The sequence below is a fragment of the Gossypium hirsutum genome, chromosome D07 (genome assembly GCF_007990345.1).
Source record: "Gossypium hirsutum isolate 1008001.06 chromosome D07, Gossypium_hirsutum_v2.1, whole genome shotgun sequence".
Classification (NCBI taxonomy): Eukaryota; Viridiplantae; Streptophyta; class Magnoliopsida; order Malvales; family Malvaceae; genus Gossypium; species Gossypium hirsutum.
Window position 1 is genome coordinate 7490837 of NC_053443.1, and position 21446 is coordinate 7512282.

The window sequence follows — 21446 nt, forward strand, 5'->3', positions numbered from 1 at the left end:
TGTACTAAATATGTAATTGTCACATGTAAGATTTACTGCAAGTACATGTAACATATTAAAAAAATCATTCCCTATATTTTAACGTTAACTTTCATTAATTATTAATGGAATGACATGGCTTAACTTTAATTGACGGGCATTAAATCAATTTAAAAAATTTGTTGGTCTTCAAAACAAATAAAATAATGTGATTTAATAATGATTGGCGTGTACTAAAAATAATTTAAACACAACAATTATACCCAAGAAAAACAAATAAATTTGGAACATTTTAGGGGTAAAAACAAAATCAACCTTTTACCTCTACTCATTTTTTAAAATTGTTGTTTAGCTTTTTAATATTTGATCTAATGAAATGGAAATCACCAATAAGTCTTGTCATTCCATTAACAACACAATTAACATATATGGATTAAAATGTCAAAATTTCAAGCGTACATAGACTAAAATATTTGTTTTAGATAGTAGAAGGATTAAAATTAACTTATGACATGGTATAGGGACTCGTAGTGTTATCTACCATATTTTTAAATTGTTTTTAGCTTTTCACGGGTGGAAATGTAGAATTTTATTATACTTATCAGAATGGAGCGAGAATAGGTTTGTGGTGACAGATTTGATTTGAACAACAGAAGAATCTTTTAGAATTCAGTAACTTTATTTAAGAAATTCTGGAGACGAAATTTTTTAAGGGAGGGAGAATTGTAACAACCTATTTTTTAGTGGTGTCGGAAATAATGATTTTGAGACTACAAATCCGATGAGTAAGTTTGTAAAATTAGTATTTAAATTATACGAGTCAATAATAATTTTTATATTAAATTTTGATTTGATGACTTTTAATTAATTGAATTAACGATTAGAATAAGTGGTTCAGTCCAAAAGTCAAGTTATTTTTGAAAATGAGGTATTAGGACTCGTTACCGTAATTTAAGGTTGTAAATATTTTTATTAAATGTTTACAGAGTCGTATTATAGGTGAATTGAGTTTTGGTCGGGTAATTTTGATGATTGGTTGCTTAATTAAGGTAAAAGGATTAAATTGTAAAGAGGTAAAAGTTAATTGCTATAGATTTAAATTAGTAAAGGGATTAAAATGGTAATTATAACATGGCCAAAAAGTCCAAGTGGTGGTGGATACGATTAATCCAATTTCTTTTGGGCTATTTGGTCATTTAGTCCTAATTAATTTAGGGTTAAATTGAAAGTAAGCTTGTTTAGTTGAAAATTTAAAATAATTGAAGGATCAATTATGCAATTAAATCCCTTAGACTATAATTATACCATATTCTTATTTGATGGACAAATATGGACATGTTTTATTTATTTTTGTTAAGTTATAATGTAGAGGTTACAATTGTAAATTAAGTAAATAAAAGGTTAAATTAAAAGAATGCTAAATTAAGTTATCATCTTCCTTTCTTTTCTTTTGGAAACTGAATGGCCATTGTTATGGGAGAAGAAAGCTTCGGTCAAGCCAAGGTTGGGGTATGTAAGTGATCATTGATATTGTTTTTAGTATTTTTTATGTTTTTGAGCTCGTATTAGCTTGACCTAGCTAACCTGGATACTAATTTGTAAAACTATTAAATGTTATAGATTATGCCATTGATGAGTTTGAGTTGTTCTTCAAGTTTTATGGTAGATTATTAAGCTTGGTTGTTAAATATGACTATTTTGTAAAGTAGTTTTTAGTAATTTTAATGTTTAAAGACTAAAATGTTAAAGTGATAAAATTAAAAGGACTTGATGTAAAATAACAACAAATATGGGTTGTAGTGGAGTGCTATACAATTCGACTGAACTTAGTTTTAGTTAAAATTGGTTAAATTGCGAGTTTTGAGCTTATGGACTAAATTGCATAGAAGTACAATGTTGGGGAAATTTTGTAAAAAATTATAAAAGGATTTAATTGCATAAAATGAGTTAATTTTACTGTTGGAATTATTTAATTGAATAAAATTATTATTCTAGATCAAGAATGGGTTGAAAATCGAGGCATATAGAGGTTGTTGAATAGTCTTTGCACCTTTGTCATCGCTACAGTATAGTCTAGTAAGTTCGTTCTTTCAATTTTAATACATATTAAATGTATATTATATGAACTTAATTGTAGAATGATGGATAATGTTGATGCATATATTTGGGAATGAAAATAATGAATTGATATGGTATCGATCACTGATTAGAATATTCTGAGTCGATGAACGTAGGATAGAGTATGATTGACATACCAATAAGTTGTTTTGCGCGTGGTAAGGGATTGGTATGAAATGTGATGATGATTTCTGTATATCCTCTGTTCACTGAATATACTGAGGTCCTGCATATGTTGCAGACTATCGTGTTATATTACTGTGTTTTTTTGGTGTGTTACGGAGGCAGATGTTAGCCTATGGGCTAGACACTTAGTGTTGAGGTGTATTATCAGTTGGATTGGCTCGTATGAGTGTTTGGTGTGTTCTGGGTGGTTAACTGTGTACTCGTATCTGTATATCGTTCATCGGACAATGTTTTATTGATCATTGAATGTTATTGAAACATGAGAAATTTATTTGCACCATTGTTTGAGCATTACTCACCTGTTGTGAGCTGTGATTGACAGGAACTCTATTAGTAACCTTGTTATTTGAATTATTATTTTAATTTGGTATGTTTTATCGTTTAGTTGACGAACTTACTAAGTTTTATGTAAGCTTACTCGTGTCCTTGTCTTTTTCTTTATAAATTACGTTTTTGTGGAAATCAAGAGATCTGATCAACTCGAAGAATCACACTATCTGAGAAGCTTTTGGTAGACCTTGAGTGTAACCTTGGCTTATATGGCATGTAATAGGCTAATAGTGGATATTTTGTGATAGTTTTAAGCACGTACCTATGTGGTAGCTTGATCTACTTGTAATATTGTTGTGTCAAGTAACTATTTGAGGCATGTATGCTTAATTCTACTGAAGGCATGAGTGGTTGATGCTAATTAAGCATGAATTGGTAAGTTTTGTTATTTGATGTGGTATACATGGGTGGCTTGAAAGTTTAGCTTGACAATGGTTTATAATGTGATTGAAATGTGTTGTCAATGGTGGCACATTGGTTAGACACATAGGATGGTTGATTAACTTGATTTGAGTGGTTTAAAATGCATTCCAAAGTCTTATAAACATGTGTGTAAGTGTATAATTAGGTACCTAAGCAATTGGATGTGAAATGGGCAAGTTTTGGGTCATTTTTGGCACACACGGCTTGGGACACGGGCTGCCACACGCCCATGTGTCACACACGGGCAACCCACATGGATGTGTGCTCCAAACGTGTTAGGTGTAGGGTTCACAAGGGCTAGCACAATGCCTGCAATACGACCGTGTGACCCAAGTTAGTGAGTTACACTGGCAGACACACAGGTGAGCACATGGGCGTGTAGGATAGCCATACGACCATGTTTGGAGCCACACGGTCTGGGCTTTGTCACATGGCTTGGACACATGGCCGTGTGACCCCTATTTTTAGAACCTTCATATTTACCCCAAATCTTCTGATTTCTATCGAATTGGTCCCTAATTGTTTCTAAACTATTTTTAAGGCCTTGTAGGCTCGATTTAAGGCCCATAAATACATGTTTCACTTTAATTTAAATGTTACATGAATATTTGATAATTAAATTGTAAAATTGATACTGTGTGATACTGAATATTCTAAATTGTACTGTAATACTCTGTAACCCTAAAAAGGGATCCATCTATAGATCCATCTATAAAAAGGGATTTAAATGTATGGTATCAGAACTTGAGCTATGCTCATTATAATTTTACTCATAATGTGAAATAAATTCTTATAAGTCATCAAGGTAAGTTGAATATCTTCCTTTAGTACTTACTAAGTCTTTATACTTAACGTGTCATTGTTTCTTACGGGTAGATTCATTGAGGATTTTGTGAAGCCACATCCGATTTGGAAGTCTCCATTACCTTTGCAAAGTTGAAGTGTGCGTATTAATACTAAGTTCTTATCTCTATGAGTTTGACATGTACACAGATCGAGTGTCATTCAATAACAAGTTTTTATGATTTGGATTTAATTCCACATTAATGCTTTCAAACATGATGAATTGGCACAATCTTTACGATAATATAACTAATTAAAACTCGTGAGTTGAAATTGAGTTTGGTGAAATTTAAAAGGGTAAATTGTCTAGTTCGTTACTCAACTTTTTGGGCACTTTCATTTTGGTCACCCAAATAAAAATACTTGTAATTTAGTCACCGTCGTTATAATAATTAAATATTTTAGTCACCCAACCATTAACCCACTAATGGAGTTATAATAATTAAATACTTGTTCATCATCATCATCATCATTTTTTACTATTTTTTAACCCGCTATTGTTCATCATCATCTTCCCTCCACACCACCCCTTACTTCTACCATTCTTCTTCTTCTTCCTTTGCTCCTTGCTTCTGGCTATTGTACCATCTCTTCCTTTACCCACCGCTTCCATCATCATCACACATCAAGGGCTATTGTGATAATAAACTGATGTATTTGAACATATTGAAAATTTGATATAGAAACTTATTCAATTTTTTTTATTTGAAAGAAATTCAATATTTATTAAGATATTTTTAAAAACAATTTTTATATAAAGGGGTGTATTTTAAACTCTATACATTTTTTTATCAATTTTTAATATTTTAAACGTGTTTAGCAAATGTATACTTTATTCTAAGATGCAACAATTTATACTATTTTTAAAAAAAATTAAAATATTTTTACAATCTTTTACAATTTCTAATAAAATTGATATATATTTTACAATATTTAACTATTTTTATATTTTTTTACAATTTTTAAAAATTCTAACATATTTTAAGTTTTTTTAAAACTATATATTTTATAATTTATTTAAATTTTTGTAATTTTTATAAATTTTTATTATGTTATATTTTTTTTATATTTTTAGGGTTGTTTCGAATGATGATGTCATTATGACATCAAATTATGACACATGCCGAATCAGGAAAACCGTAGGGACAAAAATGGGCAAAAGAAAATCTTTAAGAATTAAAGTTAAAAAAAGGTGTAGGGACTAATACGTGCATTAAACCAGATTAATAAATGAGAAGGGGGGAAATTTTCCTTCTCTCATTCTTTCAAAAGTCGACGCAAAAAGCGAAGAAGGGGACAGGAGTGATGGTGACTTTGTTTCTCTATTCCTATTTGGGAAATTTGCTAATAAACCCTTGGGAAATGACAGCATAAAACCTTGCTCAATGTCTAACATTATAACCAAGTCCATAACATTAACCGCATAAGTTTGTTCCCCCAATTTTCACCTTTTACCCCAAATTTTTTGAAATAATTTTTTTCCTAGACAAATAATAGGGAAAAAATTATTCAAAATTCTTCTATATCAAATCGGCACGAAATCGTATATGGATATTTTGTAGCGTTACAAATTAGATCTGGGACGTGCCTGACAGAGAATAGGGTAAAGTGGTGATAATATGAGGTAAGTAAACCAAACTTTGCAAAATGTCCCTCACCTACCTTTTAAGTATTGGAGGATGTTGTTGACGTCAAACTTTGATTCTCTTCCAACTTTCTTTCTTTTTGGCATATCTATCAAGTAGCCAGCTATCCCTGTCAGCATCAAATAATACATATAAGGAAAATAAAATACAGTAATATTATTTTATTAAAAGAATTAAAAAAATTCAGTAATTTAATAATGTAAAAACAATGATAATGCAATCTTTGATTAATGAAAACTGTAATTCTTTATATTATCATTTCAATAATTCGACTTAGATTATGAGGTATGATATGGTGATTGCTCACATCGCCTCTTAATTATGTTATGTGTTCGAGTTTCGTTTATGAGAATGAAACACACTTCATAGTTAATCATTTACATAACAAAAAATTGTTCGATAAGAATATTTTTCTAGCCTTACTCAATTTTGATATTGAGCAAATTGATCGCTCTTAAAAAATGAAGCAATTTACTCCATGTCAATTTTAAAAAATGAGCATCTAAGACAGTTAAACACAACATTAATATTTTTTTTGTCAATTTTATATAATTTTAATTAATATAATAATAAATTTCTAAAGTAAAGTTTTTTTTTTATATGAAATTTCCCTCAAAAGTTTTTCTACATTATATCTTGGTTTTTTGTTTGTTATTGGCCGTTGTTCAACCTAATGCAGTCTCTTTTCTATGACCTGATGTGATCCTTTTCACTTCGGTCGTTTATGGCCGACCTCGTCTTCACCGTTTTGACAGTTTGTAACCATCTTCATTCGTGAACAGCTTTCCAATCAACACTGTTGACACCATTTTTTGGATGAAAACGGGGTCGACTTGGGTTTTGAAAAATGAAAACGAAAATGGGAGTCGCCACCGATCCTTTTTGATGAGGTGTGATCAGATCACCTCAAAAAGTGGTTGTTTTTAATAAACGATTTAATTTTATTAAAACAACGATTTTGGTCCACGAAATTCAGAAAAACGGGTTCGGGAGTCGGTTACGCACGAGGAAGGATTAACACCCTCGATACGCCTAAAATTGGTACCTAATTGATTACTTAATGTCTTAGTGTCGAAAAACTAAAAACTTTAGAGAGATTTAAAATACGATCCTTAAAAAAACTCGGATGACATGGATTGAAATTCGAGAGGATATTTGGCTATTTGGTTAAACGAGAAATATCGACACCCAGCACCTTAGGGCACGTTTTCTCGAATTTCCCAAATGCAAAACATTGCCTTATTTCGAAAATTTTTTAAAAGGATATTTAGCCATTTGGTTGAACAAGAAAAATCGACACCCAGCACCTTGGGGCACGTTCTCTCGAATTTTCCAAACGCAAAACATTGCCTTATTTGAAAATTTTTAAAAGGATATTTAGCCATTTGGTTGAATGAGAAAAATCGACACCCAGTACCTTAGGGCACGTTTTCTCAAATTTCTCAAACGCAAAACATTGCCTTATTTGAAAATTTTTGTTTTTGATGTATGGTGTTAATATGTGTGACGATTTTATATAAAAATGTGGATATATGTATATTATAAAATATACATCAATATTACAAAAAATATATGTATGCATGTACATATTTTAAAATGATAGAACATAAAAATATATATTTAGGAATTATAAAATATATGTATAGAGTATAAGAATGTATATATGCATATATATTTTTTAAGTTATAAAGTATAGAAGACGTATGTATATACATATATGTATATAAAAAATGCATATTGATGATAGAATATATATAAAAATATATATATAAGTATGTACATATATTGATTGTAAAAAATATATACGTGTATTAAGAATGTATGCATGTACATGTATTTTTAAAGTTATAGAACATAAAAAAACATATGTATGTAAAAATATATAAAACATAAAACATAAAACATAGGTGCGTATGTACATTATATAAAAATATGTATATGTACGTGTATAATAAAGTTTAAAATAAAGATATAAATAAGCAAAAAAAAAAACTAAATAAATAAATAAGATAAAAAAGGGTTTAAATGTAGCTTAAATTAAATTAGCAGGATAGATTAAAATAAAAATAAATAAATAAAGGGACCAATTTCAAATGCGCAAAGTAAAGCGGGGATTAATCGGAAAAATACCCATTGACCTCCTATTCTACGTTTCCAAGGACTAAAATGAAACAAGCAGTAAATCTTGCGGCCCGAATAAAAAATAAGAAAGAATCCGATTGCACTATGTTGCAAAAGCGGAGGGGCTGAACATACAATTAGCCCTTTCTAGCAAAACACGCGGATCCTAGCGTTACTGGGTCGGGTCGCGGGTCAACCATCAAAACGACGCCGTTTTGGCCACTGATGCTAAGGCCCAAAACGACGTCGTTTTATACCCAAGATAAATACTCTAAAAAAACAAAAATCAGTTTAAACCCACTTTAAAAAAAACCAGAGAGCTTTCAAAATCTCTCTCTAACAGCCTCAAATCTGACCAAATGGGGCCACTGTCTGCGCCGCCGTGGAACCACCGTAGGCCGTTGCCGGAGCGACGTGGGGATCGGATTTTCAACCCGATTTAAAGACCATTTTAAGGCCTAACCTTCTAGGCACAAAAGCCGAAAGAAGAGAACCCCCCACACCCCTTCGGGGTCCAATTTCAGTGACCAAACAAGGCCACCGGCGATGGGATTTACGGCGAACATGTATGGCCCTCTTCCCTTCTTCTTTCTATTTACTTTAATATGTAGAAAAAGAGGATAAAAAAAAAAGAAAAATGAACCGAATGAAAATAAGAAAAAACGAATCTGAAATAACAAAAAAAAATCACCTTTCAAAATTGATTTCTGTTTTTATTTCTCAGAATTCGATCTATATTCTTTTATTTCAAACTCTCTTTTTTGATACAAAAATCCCCCCTTTTACAAAGAAATTGTATTGGCTTTTTATAGCCAATATACAATACTTTTGCTGCTACTTGTTGTTGTTTCTGCCTCTGTTCAGTAGTCTTTTCTTTCTCTTTTCTTGCAGGTGGTCAGCAGAGGCGGAGCTTGCTATTTTGGTGCAATGCTTGGCTGGCGGTGGCTAGGGTGTCAGGTAAGCCTCGGGACGAGGCGTGGATGGTACGCCCGAGGGAGCGGCGCACATGGGAAAGGCAGGGAACCCTAGGGTTCCCTGATGTTTTTTACTTTTTGGGCCCAATTGGGCCAATTTAGATTTTGGGCCTTGGGCCGGGTATTGTAATTGGGCTTCGAGATTGGGTTAACCATTTGGTTTGGAGGCCCGGGAAAATTTGGGCTGTACAAACACGTTTTTTTTAATATTTGTGTTATATCCCTTCTATGTGTCACCAACAAACGAATCACAAGTTATGCACGTGCTTACGTTGGGTGAGTTTGTGAATCTTGAATCACAATCCATGTTATGGTAAACCTTCATGAGATCACTTTCATTGAGTGCACGTGGAGTTTTAGACTAATTTATAACTCAGTTGTCCTAAGAGGTCATATTTTTGAGTTAGAACGTTGTAATACCCGATTTTGGCACGGGTCTAAAAGGCTCTTAGTAAACAAATAAAAAATAAAAAAATAGAAAAATAGGGTCCAAATTACAGTGGGCCAATACGACCTAAACTCAAAATACATGGCCTGATTTCAAACGGTGGCCCAACTACAAATGCGGCCCAAAATAAATGAAGAAACCCTAGGGTTTTCTAAGGATCAGCAGCGTCGCAACCATGCCCTCCAAGCCACCAGCGTCCCCGACCTTCATCTGCACACAAAAAAGGAAACAAACAGTATATGGAAAACAAAATCGAAGGATTTGCAAATCAAATCAATATAGGCAGATTCGTTTCTTCATATATTTTGAGAATGGCTATAAAAGGCCATTAAACACACTGTAATAAGGATCGGGATTTTGGAAAAAATCAATAAAAAGAAATAAGTGTTTTCGCAACAAACAGAGAAAGGAGATCGAAACCAAAGGTTGATACATTTTCGTTTTACTATTTATTTTCTTTTTATTGTTTTTATTATACACTGATATAAAATAAAATAAGGGAGAAAGAAGTTCACATTCATTCGGATCTGTCACACCGCTTGAAGGATTGAGAGAGAGCCACCCTCGAGGATTGGCGGCCGGAAACCAAAAGGTTTTCGTGATTTCCCCGTGTATTCTGCCGGATTTTGGGAATTTTGAGCCCCGATCTGTACTTGGACAGGTCAGAAGGGCCGAAAAGGGGATTTTTTTTTCGGCCACCGCAGACAGCGGTGCCGGCGCCGGCGATGATTGGCCAGTGCCCGGACAATAGCCGATCGGACTGGGGGAGGGAGAGTTTTTTAAGTTTTTTTTAAAGAATTAGTTTTGAAATGATTTTTTTAGGTTAGGGGCTTTTTATAGGGTAACAAAACGATACCGTTTTGGGGAACCCTCAGACGCCCAAAACGGCATCGTTTTGAGTACCCGACCCGAATCCGACCCGATCCGCTTTAGGGTCCGCGTGTTTTTATGCGGAGGGGCAAATTGCACTTTTGGCCCCTCCGCCTTTTAATATATTTTCAATTAGGTTTTTTTGTTTTTTTTAAATTCGTCCTTTAATTTATTTTGAATTTCAATTTAACCCTTTTGAACGGCGCCGTTTTAGAGGAGAAGGAAAAATTACCCTTCCAGCCCCTCTATGTAATTCGCGCGTTCAATTTAGTCCTCCAGACTTTATTTATTTACGAATTTGCCCTATTTTTATCACAGTTTAAAATTAGTCCTTTTTTTAGAATTAATTAATTTCAAAATAATTTCTTTTTCTTTTTTTTAAGTTTATATGTGTAATTATTATTGTTATGATTTATATATATTTATTACATATATATGTACGTGTATATATATTATACTTTCTATCCATATTTTTATAATTTCTATATGTATATTTTTCTTTATTCTCATAAATGTATTATATATATAAATATTTTTTATATAAATTTTATAGTTTTTTTCCATAATTTCAATGTATATATTATGCACTTTTTTTTCTTTATATTTTTTTGTTTATTTATTTGTTTGTTGATTTATGTTTTCGTATTTTTTTTATTTTGCTCATTTATTTGATACTTTGCATGTCATTGGTTTTTTTTTAAAAAATTTTATTTATTTATTTGTTTATCTTATTTCTATACAATTGTCGTATTTATTATTGTTATTTGTTATTGCGATATTTATACATGCATTCAATATAACATTACATCATTTTTTACTCGATTTTAAAAATAAAAATAAAAATAAAAATAAAAAATTTTCCAAATTGAGATAATGCTCGTATTTAGGATTTTCAAGGGAATTGAGCCCTAACGTATTGGGTTCCGATTTTCTTTGTTAAATCTAACAATCGAGCATTTCTCTTTAATAAAAAAAATAAGAACTCATTATTGAGAATTCAACACGTTGTGTCCTAACGTATTGGATGTGACGCATTAATTTCTCGAAATGGAGATTTTTTCTAAAAAATAATAAAGGAAATATTCCGAGTTTGAGATTTTGGAGGAATTGTGCCCTAACGTATTGGGCCGCGATTTCTTAAATCTTGAATAAATGGATATTCTTTTAAATTTTTATTACACAAGTATTCTGGCCTAATTCATTTTTGAGGAAATAAGAATGTTGTGCCCTAACGTATTGGGTGTGGCATTTTCTTTCTTTGAAATGGTAAAGGTCTTAATACGTAACGTTTTTAAGTTTTTGCTAAGGATTATATTTTCAAATTTTTGACATTAAGACATTAATTAATTAATTAGGTACCAATTTTTGGGCGTTATGAGGGTGATAATCCTTCCTCATACGTAACCGACTCCCGGACTCATTTTTCTAAAATTCGTAGACCAAGGTCGTTTTTAGGTGACCCAATCACACCTTAATAAAAGATTGGTGGCGACTCCCAATTTTTGTTATTTTTAAAGTTGACAACCTACAATTTCTGTTTTCAAAAAAATCGGTTTCGACAAACGTCATATCACTGACATTACAAAGGAACATAGTATAATTCTTCTCAAAGATGAAACTAAAAAATTGCTTAGGGGACTAGAGATGAATTATAAATTATTAGGAATGAAAATACAAATTTATTATTATACTAATATATAATTTCATATAAATTTAAGAGACTAAATGACAATCTACCATTTGGGGCCTAAGGTCACTGCTTGTCCCTTTATCTTCGTCCTTGACTCCATTGTCAACAAGCTTAGTACACGTGGATTCCTCGATCCCCTCGTCACTAATTCATCCAATACCTATCTCTCTCAAACTATCTCAACCAAGAGTGAACCACCACCTCCTCGTTATTTGCATTTAAAAAATTACTGGACTCCAAATAATAGAAAACAAACCATTTGAGAGTTTGTTAGTGAGGGTGATAACGTGAGCGTGTTAAAAAGATGAAACCAACTACAAGTTTATGGGTAGGCAGATAAGAAAAGTAGAGTAGAAGCAAGGAAGGAGGCAGGCAAGGCAAGGCATGTGAGAATTAGAGGTCTACAATCTCTGCCCACCCATTATGCCTGAAACCACGCGGATCTGGAAATATCGAAATCATGGCTCACAATTTTCCTCTTATTTAATATACATGTCTATAGAATATAGATCACATGTGAACGCATTGCTGATCCTTTCTAATTCTCTGTGCTACATCCAACCAACGAAATGCAACAATATTTAGATTATCTTTCATCCGCGCCCAATAAAAATATAAATTGTTTTTTTATACGGAAGAATCGACTTGCATGGTGTAAAAATTAAAATAGTTTTATACACTTTTATAGTTATTTATATGATTAATATTTTAACGATTTAACCGTTATATTTTATGATCTATTCATATAAATCATGCATGTCAAATTTGATGTAAATTTAATACTTTTAATAATTTATTTTATGTAAAAAAAATATTTAACCATTTAATTTATTAATATATAGAGTATTTTAAAAGCATTCGAGTCAATCCTCAAAAAGTTGCATCTATCCTAAAATGGAGACAACTGAAAAATGTAACTGACGTTTGAAGTTTTCTAGGATTAGTTGGTTATTATAAGCAGTTTGTGAAGAGATTTTCTATGATTGCCTTACCATTGACCAGGATACTTTAGAAGAATATTAAGTTTGAATGGACTGATGAACATTAACGAAACTTTGAGAGATTGAAGAAAACACTTCAAAAGCTCCAATGTTAACACCACCAAAGTTGATAAAGGAGTATGACATTTACAGTGATGCATCTTATAATGGACTTAGATGTGTGTTGACACACACATAAGATGGAAAGATAATTGCTTATGTTTCTCGATAGTTGGAACTACATGAGAAAAATTATCATATACAAGATTTATAGTTGACAATTATTGTATTTGCTTTAAAAATTTGGCGACATTATCTGTACAGTGAGATGTGTTATATTTTTACTAATCACCAATGTTTGAAGTATTTTCTCAACTAAAAAGAAGTTGAATTTAAGACAAAAAAGATGGATTGAGTTGCTAGAAGACTATGATTATATCATTGACTATCATCTAGGGAAGATAAATGTAGTAGTTGATGCATTAAATAGAACGTCATTTTCAAGTAAAATTTAAAGTTTGAATTGAAGATTAAATGTTAGTAATTGGTCAAGAATATTGTGATAATCATCTCTTTTCTATGTGTAACTTTGAAAGTAAAAAACGCAAGTCTAGAGTACTAAAATGTATGATGATTTGAAGCTCTACTATTGGTGGACTAGAAATAAGTGAACGCAAGTCGAGAAATTGAACAAGTAATTCTAGTAATTTCTTAAGAACTATTTTTAAAAAGTAAAGTATGAGTTTAAGTTAAACCTTACAACTGTATACATGTAGGTGTTGGAAGATATCCTAAAAAACTATATCATTGAATTTGAAGGAAGTTGGGAGAACTACATTCTGTTGGTTGAATTTGCTTATAATAATAGTTACCAGTCAAGCATAAAAATGACATCTTATGAGGCATTTTATGGTAAAAAGTAGGACTCCAATAAACGAAAATAGAATTAAGCGAAAGCAAATTAATAGGTTCAAATTTAAGTAAAGAAATTAGAAAGAAAATGAAGTTGATCAAAGATAATATGAAGATGGCCTTTGATAGATAGAAATTAGACACAAATCTTTAAAAAGAGACGTTGAATATAATGTGAGAGACAAAGTGTTCTTAACAGTGTCTTTGTGGAAAAAAGTTCTTTGATTTAGCAAGAAAGATAAATTAAATTTAAGATTTATTAGACCTTATGAAATACTTGAACGAGTAGGTTCAGTGACATGTTGATTGGCCTTCCCACTAAAACTAGCAGTGGCATATTGGTTGGCCTTTCCACTAAAACTAGAGAAAATTTATCAGTAAAAATTAGTAGATAGACATCAAAGAATGTTATTAGAAATGATATGCTGAAATTTACTAAACCAGGGCTTTTATTATTATTATTATTAAAATAACTTTAAAATATTAATTATTTAACAAAATGAGTTAAAAAAATTAAGAAAATGACACAATTTCTACAATATCTGTTGGTGTCACCACTATGTCAGGCAGCACCAAACAACATTTTTTTTAATCATGCTTTAATCATTAACTTTTAAAAAACAATTTTTAGGGGTGTCGTTTGACACAGTGGCGACACTGGACTTAAATCTGATTATATAAAACGTTTAGGGATCTGATGAAAAAATTACATTTTTTAGATTGGCTGAAAAAAAAAGGGTGTCGCACCACCTAATTAAATTATTTTTCAACTTTTGGTTTATTTGCATGTTAGGTCTGTCCTCTTTTGAAATTAAATTTAAATAACCTTTAAAAATATAAGAATAATAAAAATAAACCCTTCTTAAATTTTTTGAAAAATAATAAAATTAAAAAACTATATAAAAGTCTTATTTAAATTACTCAGATATATCCCTCAAAAAATTTCTTCAAGTTTATCTAAATTTAAACATTTTCAATTTATTCCTTAGCATATTTGAAGTTTTAATGATTTATTTAATTGAATCATCTGGATCAATCGAACCGATAAATGGATGGTGTGACTGATTCGATCATCGATCTAATTTTAAAAACAATAAATTAGATATATAGGAGGGGAAATTAATTGAACTTGATTGGTAGATAAATAATAAATAAAATATATGATAAGGTTGATAGCTGAGGCTAGCACACCATTATCCTCGCAAAGAAAATGATAAATGAACAAACATGAGGCTGGAATTCAAATAAAATCGAAAATTTATTTTATGGATAATTTTTATCATATTATTTGTGGTTCGTTCAATTAAAAAAATCACATCATCTTTGATTTAGAAGATTAATCTAAATGTACATATAATATGAAAAAAAATGATATGTCATTTTTTAATTAGATGAAACCATAAATAATATGGTGAAAATGATCGTAGAATATTTTTTTAATAAAATCGGATACCTAATTTGCCTAATACGACTACTGCGGCTAAACAAGGTGGGACTATAAGTAAATTTGGTAATCTTAAAAGCGTATTATGCCTTTTATTCTTTTATGTAAATTATAAAAATACAAATAAAATTAGATAATTAAAATATTAAACAGACATATTTAATGTTAAATATGCTGTATTATTCCATATTTATATTTATATTATTTATATTCTATAATATATAAAAAAGTATAAATTTAACAAACTATTAAGCTAACCACTATAATTCCTATTTTTAATTATATTATTGAATTTATCATTTTAAATAATTTTTATAGTTTATAAGATTTATCACATTTATAATATTTTTAATTTTATTAAAATAAATACTTAAAAATTAGCTAATAAAAAAAAGTTATCATACTTATAAATAAAAATTTTGATTCTATTAAAAGATTGTTACTAAATAAATTTATATAATAAAAAAATCAAATATTATATCGAATTATTTTATATTTAAATTGTTATGTTTTTTATAAACCAAAAAGAAAAAAAAGATTATAATAGTTTTGTTTTAAATAGTAAATTTTAATTATTTATATAATAGCTAACTTTAGATTTTATATATACAATTTTATAAGTAATATTTTTAATAATATAAATTATATATTATCTACGAATTATTAAGAAAAATAAATAAAATTTGAAAAAAATATATATAACTTTTACAAATGTTCTAATAATAATTAGAAAATTTTTATTAGCATATATTTGAAATATCAAAATAATTGTATATGTTAATTATTTTAATTAGTTATTATTTTATTTTGGTGAAAAATTAATTATTATTTTGAATAACGCTGTGTTGCATTAATCGCATGAAATAAAACTAAATGGTATATTGAATGTATTAAAAATATTTAAATTTTTATTACAATATTTGAAAGATTAAATAAATTAATATACTTTGATTCTATTCAACAATTAAATACGCAAAATTGTAATATTAGAAGTCTTTTATTATTGTCTAAGTTTCTAATCAAGATGGTGTTAAGTAATAAATAAATATAATTATGGGAATGTTTTAGGTAAAAGCACAGGGAGATCCATGTTTTGAGTAATAAATTGTACTTTACCCCTCAATAAATGGGTAAATTAGTCTTTTTTATATTAAAGCAAAGTAAATTAATTTTTTTAATTTAATTCATTTGTATAATTTAAAACTGACATAATTAACAGAATAAGTGTTATGTGTACGTGATGAAAAAGTATATATAGATAAAATTTTTAACGAAAAAATTAATTTATTCTTTAATTTAATATACACTATCTAATTTATCAATTTTTAAATAGAGAAATAAAATACAATCTACTACATTATTTTCGCGGAAGGATTTTGTTTTTATTTTTAACCTAACAGAATAATGACATGGGATTGAATAAAAAGCGGAGGAATCATTGATTTGAAAACTTTCATTAATTCACTTTCTACTGTCTGGAAACTGGAAAGAGACTACTAAAATCTAACAAATATATATATATACATGGACGGTATTGGTTGTAGTTGGTACGCGTGGCGTTAGGGCAAAGGAGAGCTGATGTGGCAAAAAAGCACAGAGGAGGTGTGGTGGACCCCAGTTCAGCTCATCAAAGACGCCCTTTATGTCACAAGCACTTGGCCAGCCGTCTTTGTCTCTCTCACTCTCTCTCTCCGTGATATTTTCCCCCCATTTCTTTTTGCCCTTTTATTCCTTCCCCCATTTTATCTCCAGCAAGTGCATCCCACGCGCTATCACTGGTGGGACAGAGAATCAGAGACAAGAAACAAGCGGGAACGTGAAACAATCGCGCGTGAAATTGAAAATCATAAAATATCTGGAAAATGCCTACATTTATCATTTATCCATTCATCATCACTCAATATCTTCCACAAAAAATATATTTTTAAAAAATAGAAAAGACAGTGTAAGTAAAAGATGCCGCGTGTCGAGGGACCCGAGCGTTCTCAGCCACAAGACTCTAAGCACTTCTCGAATTTTCCATGGAAATGAAAAAAATAAAGAAAATTCAAAAAAAATCGTATCTTACGTGTCACCTTTCCCTGCTTTTATACCCAATAAGACCAATAACTTGAAAAAAAAAAAAACCTGTATTTCCCTTTCCTTTTTCCTTTCATTCTCTCTGCAATCTATCTTCTAATTTCGAGTCTTCCTTGAATTTTCTTTGCCCTTTTTTGCTTTTAAAGTACACCAGTACCACTCTTTATTTTTTTCCTTCGTTTTCACTGGGAATTTCTCTGCCACAAGTCGAGATTTCATTTCCAAGTAATTTGTTTTCCTTCTTTACTGGTACGTTTGTGGATAATATTTCATTTGCCTTGATATTTTTTCACTGATTCATTGGCGAGAAGAGAAGTTCTTCTTCTTCTTCTTGTAAATTTCTTGTTAATTTTGAAAGAAAAATTCTGAGTGGTGGTTGTGCAAGTTGACTTCGTTGGATTATTAAAGGTTCTTATTGTTATTGTTATGTATAGAGAGATTACATGTACTAAAGAGTGGTTGTTTTGGTTTTGCGGAGTTGCAGGGGTTATTCTAGTATTCACTTCGCAAGATTTGAAGCAAAATCCGTTTCCGTGTGATGGATACTCAGGTATATAGAAACAGAAACCTGTTTTGTTGTTTATAGGGCTTCTACTTGCACAGTGTTTTGTATTATGGACTCTAGCTGATTAATTGGATAAGACGGTACAATTTGCAGTGTAAATCCTTAAGTATAATTTGGTTTGCAGGGTAAACTGATATCGGTGGAATTTTCCTCTTTTATCTTTTCAATCCTAGATAGATTTGCATATTAAGACTTGTTTTTTATATTGCGAATGGGATGATGGAGGATTCAAATCCATTGCTTTGAGCCAAATGCTCTTCTCAGGTGTAATTAGTTGTCATCAATGTGATTGCTTAACTTCGGTATGGATTATTGCAAGTTTTGGAATCACATGCTTTTCTTGTTCTTCTGAATGGTGTGTTTTCTTCTTATGCGTAAATATATCTTTGTGGAAGTGAATATGGTTCAATGTGAATTATCATAGGTTTTAGTACAAACAGTTGTTACTTGAAAGTGAGATCTTTCCTTGTTTAATTGCTATTGGAAATTCTGATGTAGGACCAAATTGAAGACAAAACATCGCCCAATGCTTTTAAATCTGGCATATGCCCCCAATCTATGACATTGAACCAGTTGCAGGAGTTATACACATTTAATCATGATCACACACCCAAGGTTCCATTCTTCATGTTACCTGTTTAATTATACTTTCCTTTCAAGACTGCTTCCAACATATTATTGTTAATCTTTTCATGGCTATATGCTCATATCTCACGTTTATTTCTTTCCTGTTAAAATAGGCTAGAAAACCCTACACTATAACTAAACAGAGGGAGAAATGGACTGAGGAAGAGCATGAGAGGTTTCTTGAAGCTTTAAGGTTGTATGGTCGTGGCTGGCGCCAAATAGAAGGTAAGTGCACAATGAGTTGAACTGATTTACTTATCTTTGCCATGTTCACTATGGTTTGAACAGTTTAAGTTACTCTTATTTTCATGCAGAGCATGTAGGCACTAAATCTGCAGTTCAAATTCGAAGCCATGCTCAAAAGTTTTTCTCTAAGGTTCATTGCTTTGAGTTCATTACAAGATTTCCTTGATTAAGTAAATGTATTATATCTTTTATTACCAAGATTTACTTCATTAAGAAAATGCATTGTATGTTTTATTACCTTGCAATGTGTATAGTCATAGGCAGGTTCTCCTAGTCAGTCTGTTTCTCATATGCATACTTTCTGATTGTTGTTCTAGGTTGTCCGAGAGTCAAATGGTGGCTTTGATGGTTCCATTAAATCAATAGTGATACCGCCTCCTCGTCCTAAAAGAAAGCCAGTACATCCATATCCCCGAAAATCTGTCGATTTGGTCAAAGGAAAATCACCATCATCTCAACCAGAGAGATCTCCATCCCCCAACCAATTTTTCAGAGAGCAAGACAACAAATCACCAACGTCAGTTTTATCTGACGCAATGGGGTCTTCTGCCTTGGAGCAACAGAAAGGATGTTCTTCCCCAACTTCTTGTACTACAAATTTGCAGTCAATCAATACATCCCCTGTTGAAAAGGAAACTGACTATGCAACCTCTAACTTGGCTGCTGAGGAAGAGAAACCCTCTTTGTCATCTGTGAAAATGTTTGGTCAATCAGATGCGGAGAACATTCTGTCCATGGTAAAATTATGGTGTTAAATCTCTTCCTTTATTTTGTAAACTACTATTGCTAACCTTTATGACTCTAATTTCTTTTTCTTTCATGTATGATCCAGAACCTCAATGCAGATTTCAAGGACTTTGTTTTTGGTGAAGGCAATGCAGCACCTGTTATACCTTCCACTAGTATTAAGCTTTTTGGGAAAACAGTTCAGGTGAAAGATTCCCCTAAACCTTCCATAAGTGCAGAAAATTTTGAGTCACAAACATCTAAGACCAGTCGAGATGATGTTGATGCTGTCAATAAAATGCTAGTTCAGGCATTTCCTTCAACACACTTTAGACACGAGTTTGTCACACGGTACAGTTATTGATAATTGGAATGCAATGCCTTCTAGAGCTAACTTATCTACCAGTGATGCTCCTCTGCCATGGTGGGCCTTTTACCAAGGTGTACCCTTTTGTTACATTACTTCATTTAATCAAAACCGCTCGGATTCTAGTGTTGGAGAGAGGATGAAAGAGAGAGAAATTCTAAATGAAGGATCCTGTAGTGGTTCAAATACTGGTTCAGTTAGTCATGTAAGTAGGAGGGTTTCGGACTGCATTGATTCCGAAAGCCAACATCCTTGTCTTGAGGGAAAAATGTCTCCCCAAAGATGTACTAAGGGGTTTGTGCCATACAAAAGATGTTTAGCAGAAAGAGATATGACATCATCTGTTGTGTCTGAAGGGCAGGAGACACACAGAGCCCGAGTATGCTCATAGTAGCTGGCCAGCTATGTTGTTCCGATAGTGAAATGTCAAAAAGCTTTTAAGATAGTTTAGATAGTGGGAGGATGACAAATAATTATTTGAGATGTTCCTTTCCAAAGATAATATTTTTAGGCAAAAAGCTTGAATGGGTCGTAGACTATTTTTAACTGCTTCTGTATATCGGGGCCCTTCAGGTGACACATTTGAAGCGGAGGAGCTGCTGGCTTGATTCTATACGTCTATGTTTAGAGAGTTGAAACTGTGTTTTTTGCAACTTAGGCGTCATGTGTATATGCATGTCATGAATGCTAACTTGTTTTGCCGCAATTTTTGTATCTTTACATTATTAATGATTCCAGAATTATTTTTTCCCTTTCTGTCATCTTACAACAACATAAATGGTAATCAGTTCTTTATGCATGGTTCATAAATGTTAATGATATGAGCTTTAGTCTATCATTTTTATCTCCCTTTTGAAGTTTGACGCAACTACAACCAGTCTACAACTATTCAAATTGTCCAATTCAAACCAACTTCCCTATTACTTCTTAAGCTTCACGGTAGTTTCAATTTTACGAATTGAAAAGCGTAGTTTACCATGTTAGATGGACATGATCTCCAAGGCCATCTTGATGGCATCAAACTCGCTCCACTAAAACATGTTGAAGGCAATAAACCACCGAAACAAATCTTGTTTACCGCATTTGATTCTGTCAAGATCGATTCATCCAACAAGCCATGATAGCTTCTGTTGATAGCCCAATTGCCTCGACAATTGTTGTTGCTTGATACTCTACAAAAAGCATGGGCTCTTTTATATACTCTATATGCAAACAAAAGTCGCATACGAATCTACAACTTCAGTGATCAACTTATTAAAGTTACAAAGTAAGCCAAGAGTGTTGTAGAATATCTATAAAAATCACGATCATCACAAATGAGTTAGCTATTACCGATAATAGGGGTATAGGTCCAGAATATCGAATATGAATAACTTTTTCAAAAACTTCTTAATGATGAACTCTTCTCCAACAATAGGAGAAATAAATGTCTTCTCCTATCAGTGCCATCATTTTACAACACAAGACCAATCCTTCTCAATATTCTCACAATACTCGTCGCAACAATTTGCTCGAACTTTTATCACCATAATTTTTTCATCCTCAACAAGTTCCTTGCCGCACACAAGTTCCCAATAATGCTCAATCCCATTTTAGTGCCAATTTTGGGATAAATATGGTCAAACTATATTGTGTATCGCTCCAAGCCTTATAATCATTAGGATGCCAAAGCCAATTTTGCATCTCACAATGCACAATGTGCTCCATCTTAGATTCTAGATATTGGCACTTCTCATCATCTCACTGCGGATCTTTAATCTCTTGACAATGCTAATGAATATAAAGGCAATGAAGAAAATAATATTATTCCTATTCACCACATTGGTACTACTAATGTGCAACCATTAATTCTTCTTTTAAACTTAGCAACAT

At 31.5% G+C, this 21446-nt stretch overlaps 1 protein-coding gene across 5 annotated transcripts; it reads left to right on the forward strand.

Annotated features, from left to right (window-relative positions):
* The first annotated feature begins 17062 nt into the window (after positions 1-17062).
* On the forward strand, positions 17063-20324 carry LOC107953319 (protein REVEILLE 7). 5 transcript variants are annotated; one of them, XM_016888582.2, is made up of 7 exons: positions 17063-17292; positions 17528-17593; positions 18107-18223; positions 18349-18460; positions 18550-18611; positions 18799-19218; positions 19314-20324. In XM_016888582.2, the coding sequence occupies exons 2-7, from the start codon at positions 17582-17584 to the stop codon at positions 19569-19571; spliced, it is 981 nt and encodes a 326-aa protein (XP_016744071.1). In that variant the 5' UTR covers positions 17063-17292; positions 17528-17581; the 3' UTR covers positions 19572-20324. The 5 variants fall into 5 exon arrangements, with proteins under 5 accessions (XP_016744071.1, XP_016744073.1, XP_016744076.1 ...); XM_016888584.2 differs by having other exon boundaries at positions 17076-17268; XM_016888587.2 differs by lacking the exon at positions 18107-18223 and having other exon boundaries at positions 17076-17292.
* Positions 20325-21446: the final 1122 nt, after the last annotated feature.

Excerpts from the sequence above, each read along its gene's own strand:
- LOC107953319 (XM_016888582.2), top strand. Across the intron at positions 18,224-18,348 it reads ATCATGATCACACACCCAAG|GCTAGAAAACCCTACACTAT; the intron begins GTTCCATTCTTC and ends CTGTTAAAATAG. Across the intron at positions 18,612-18,798 it reads CTCAAAAGTTTTTCTCTAAG|GTTGTCCGAGAGTCAAATGG; the intron begins GTTCATTGCTTT and ends TTGTTGTTCTAG.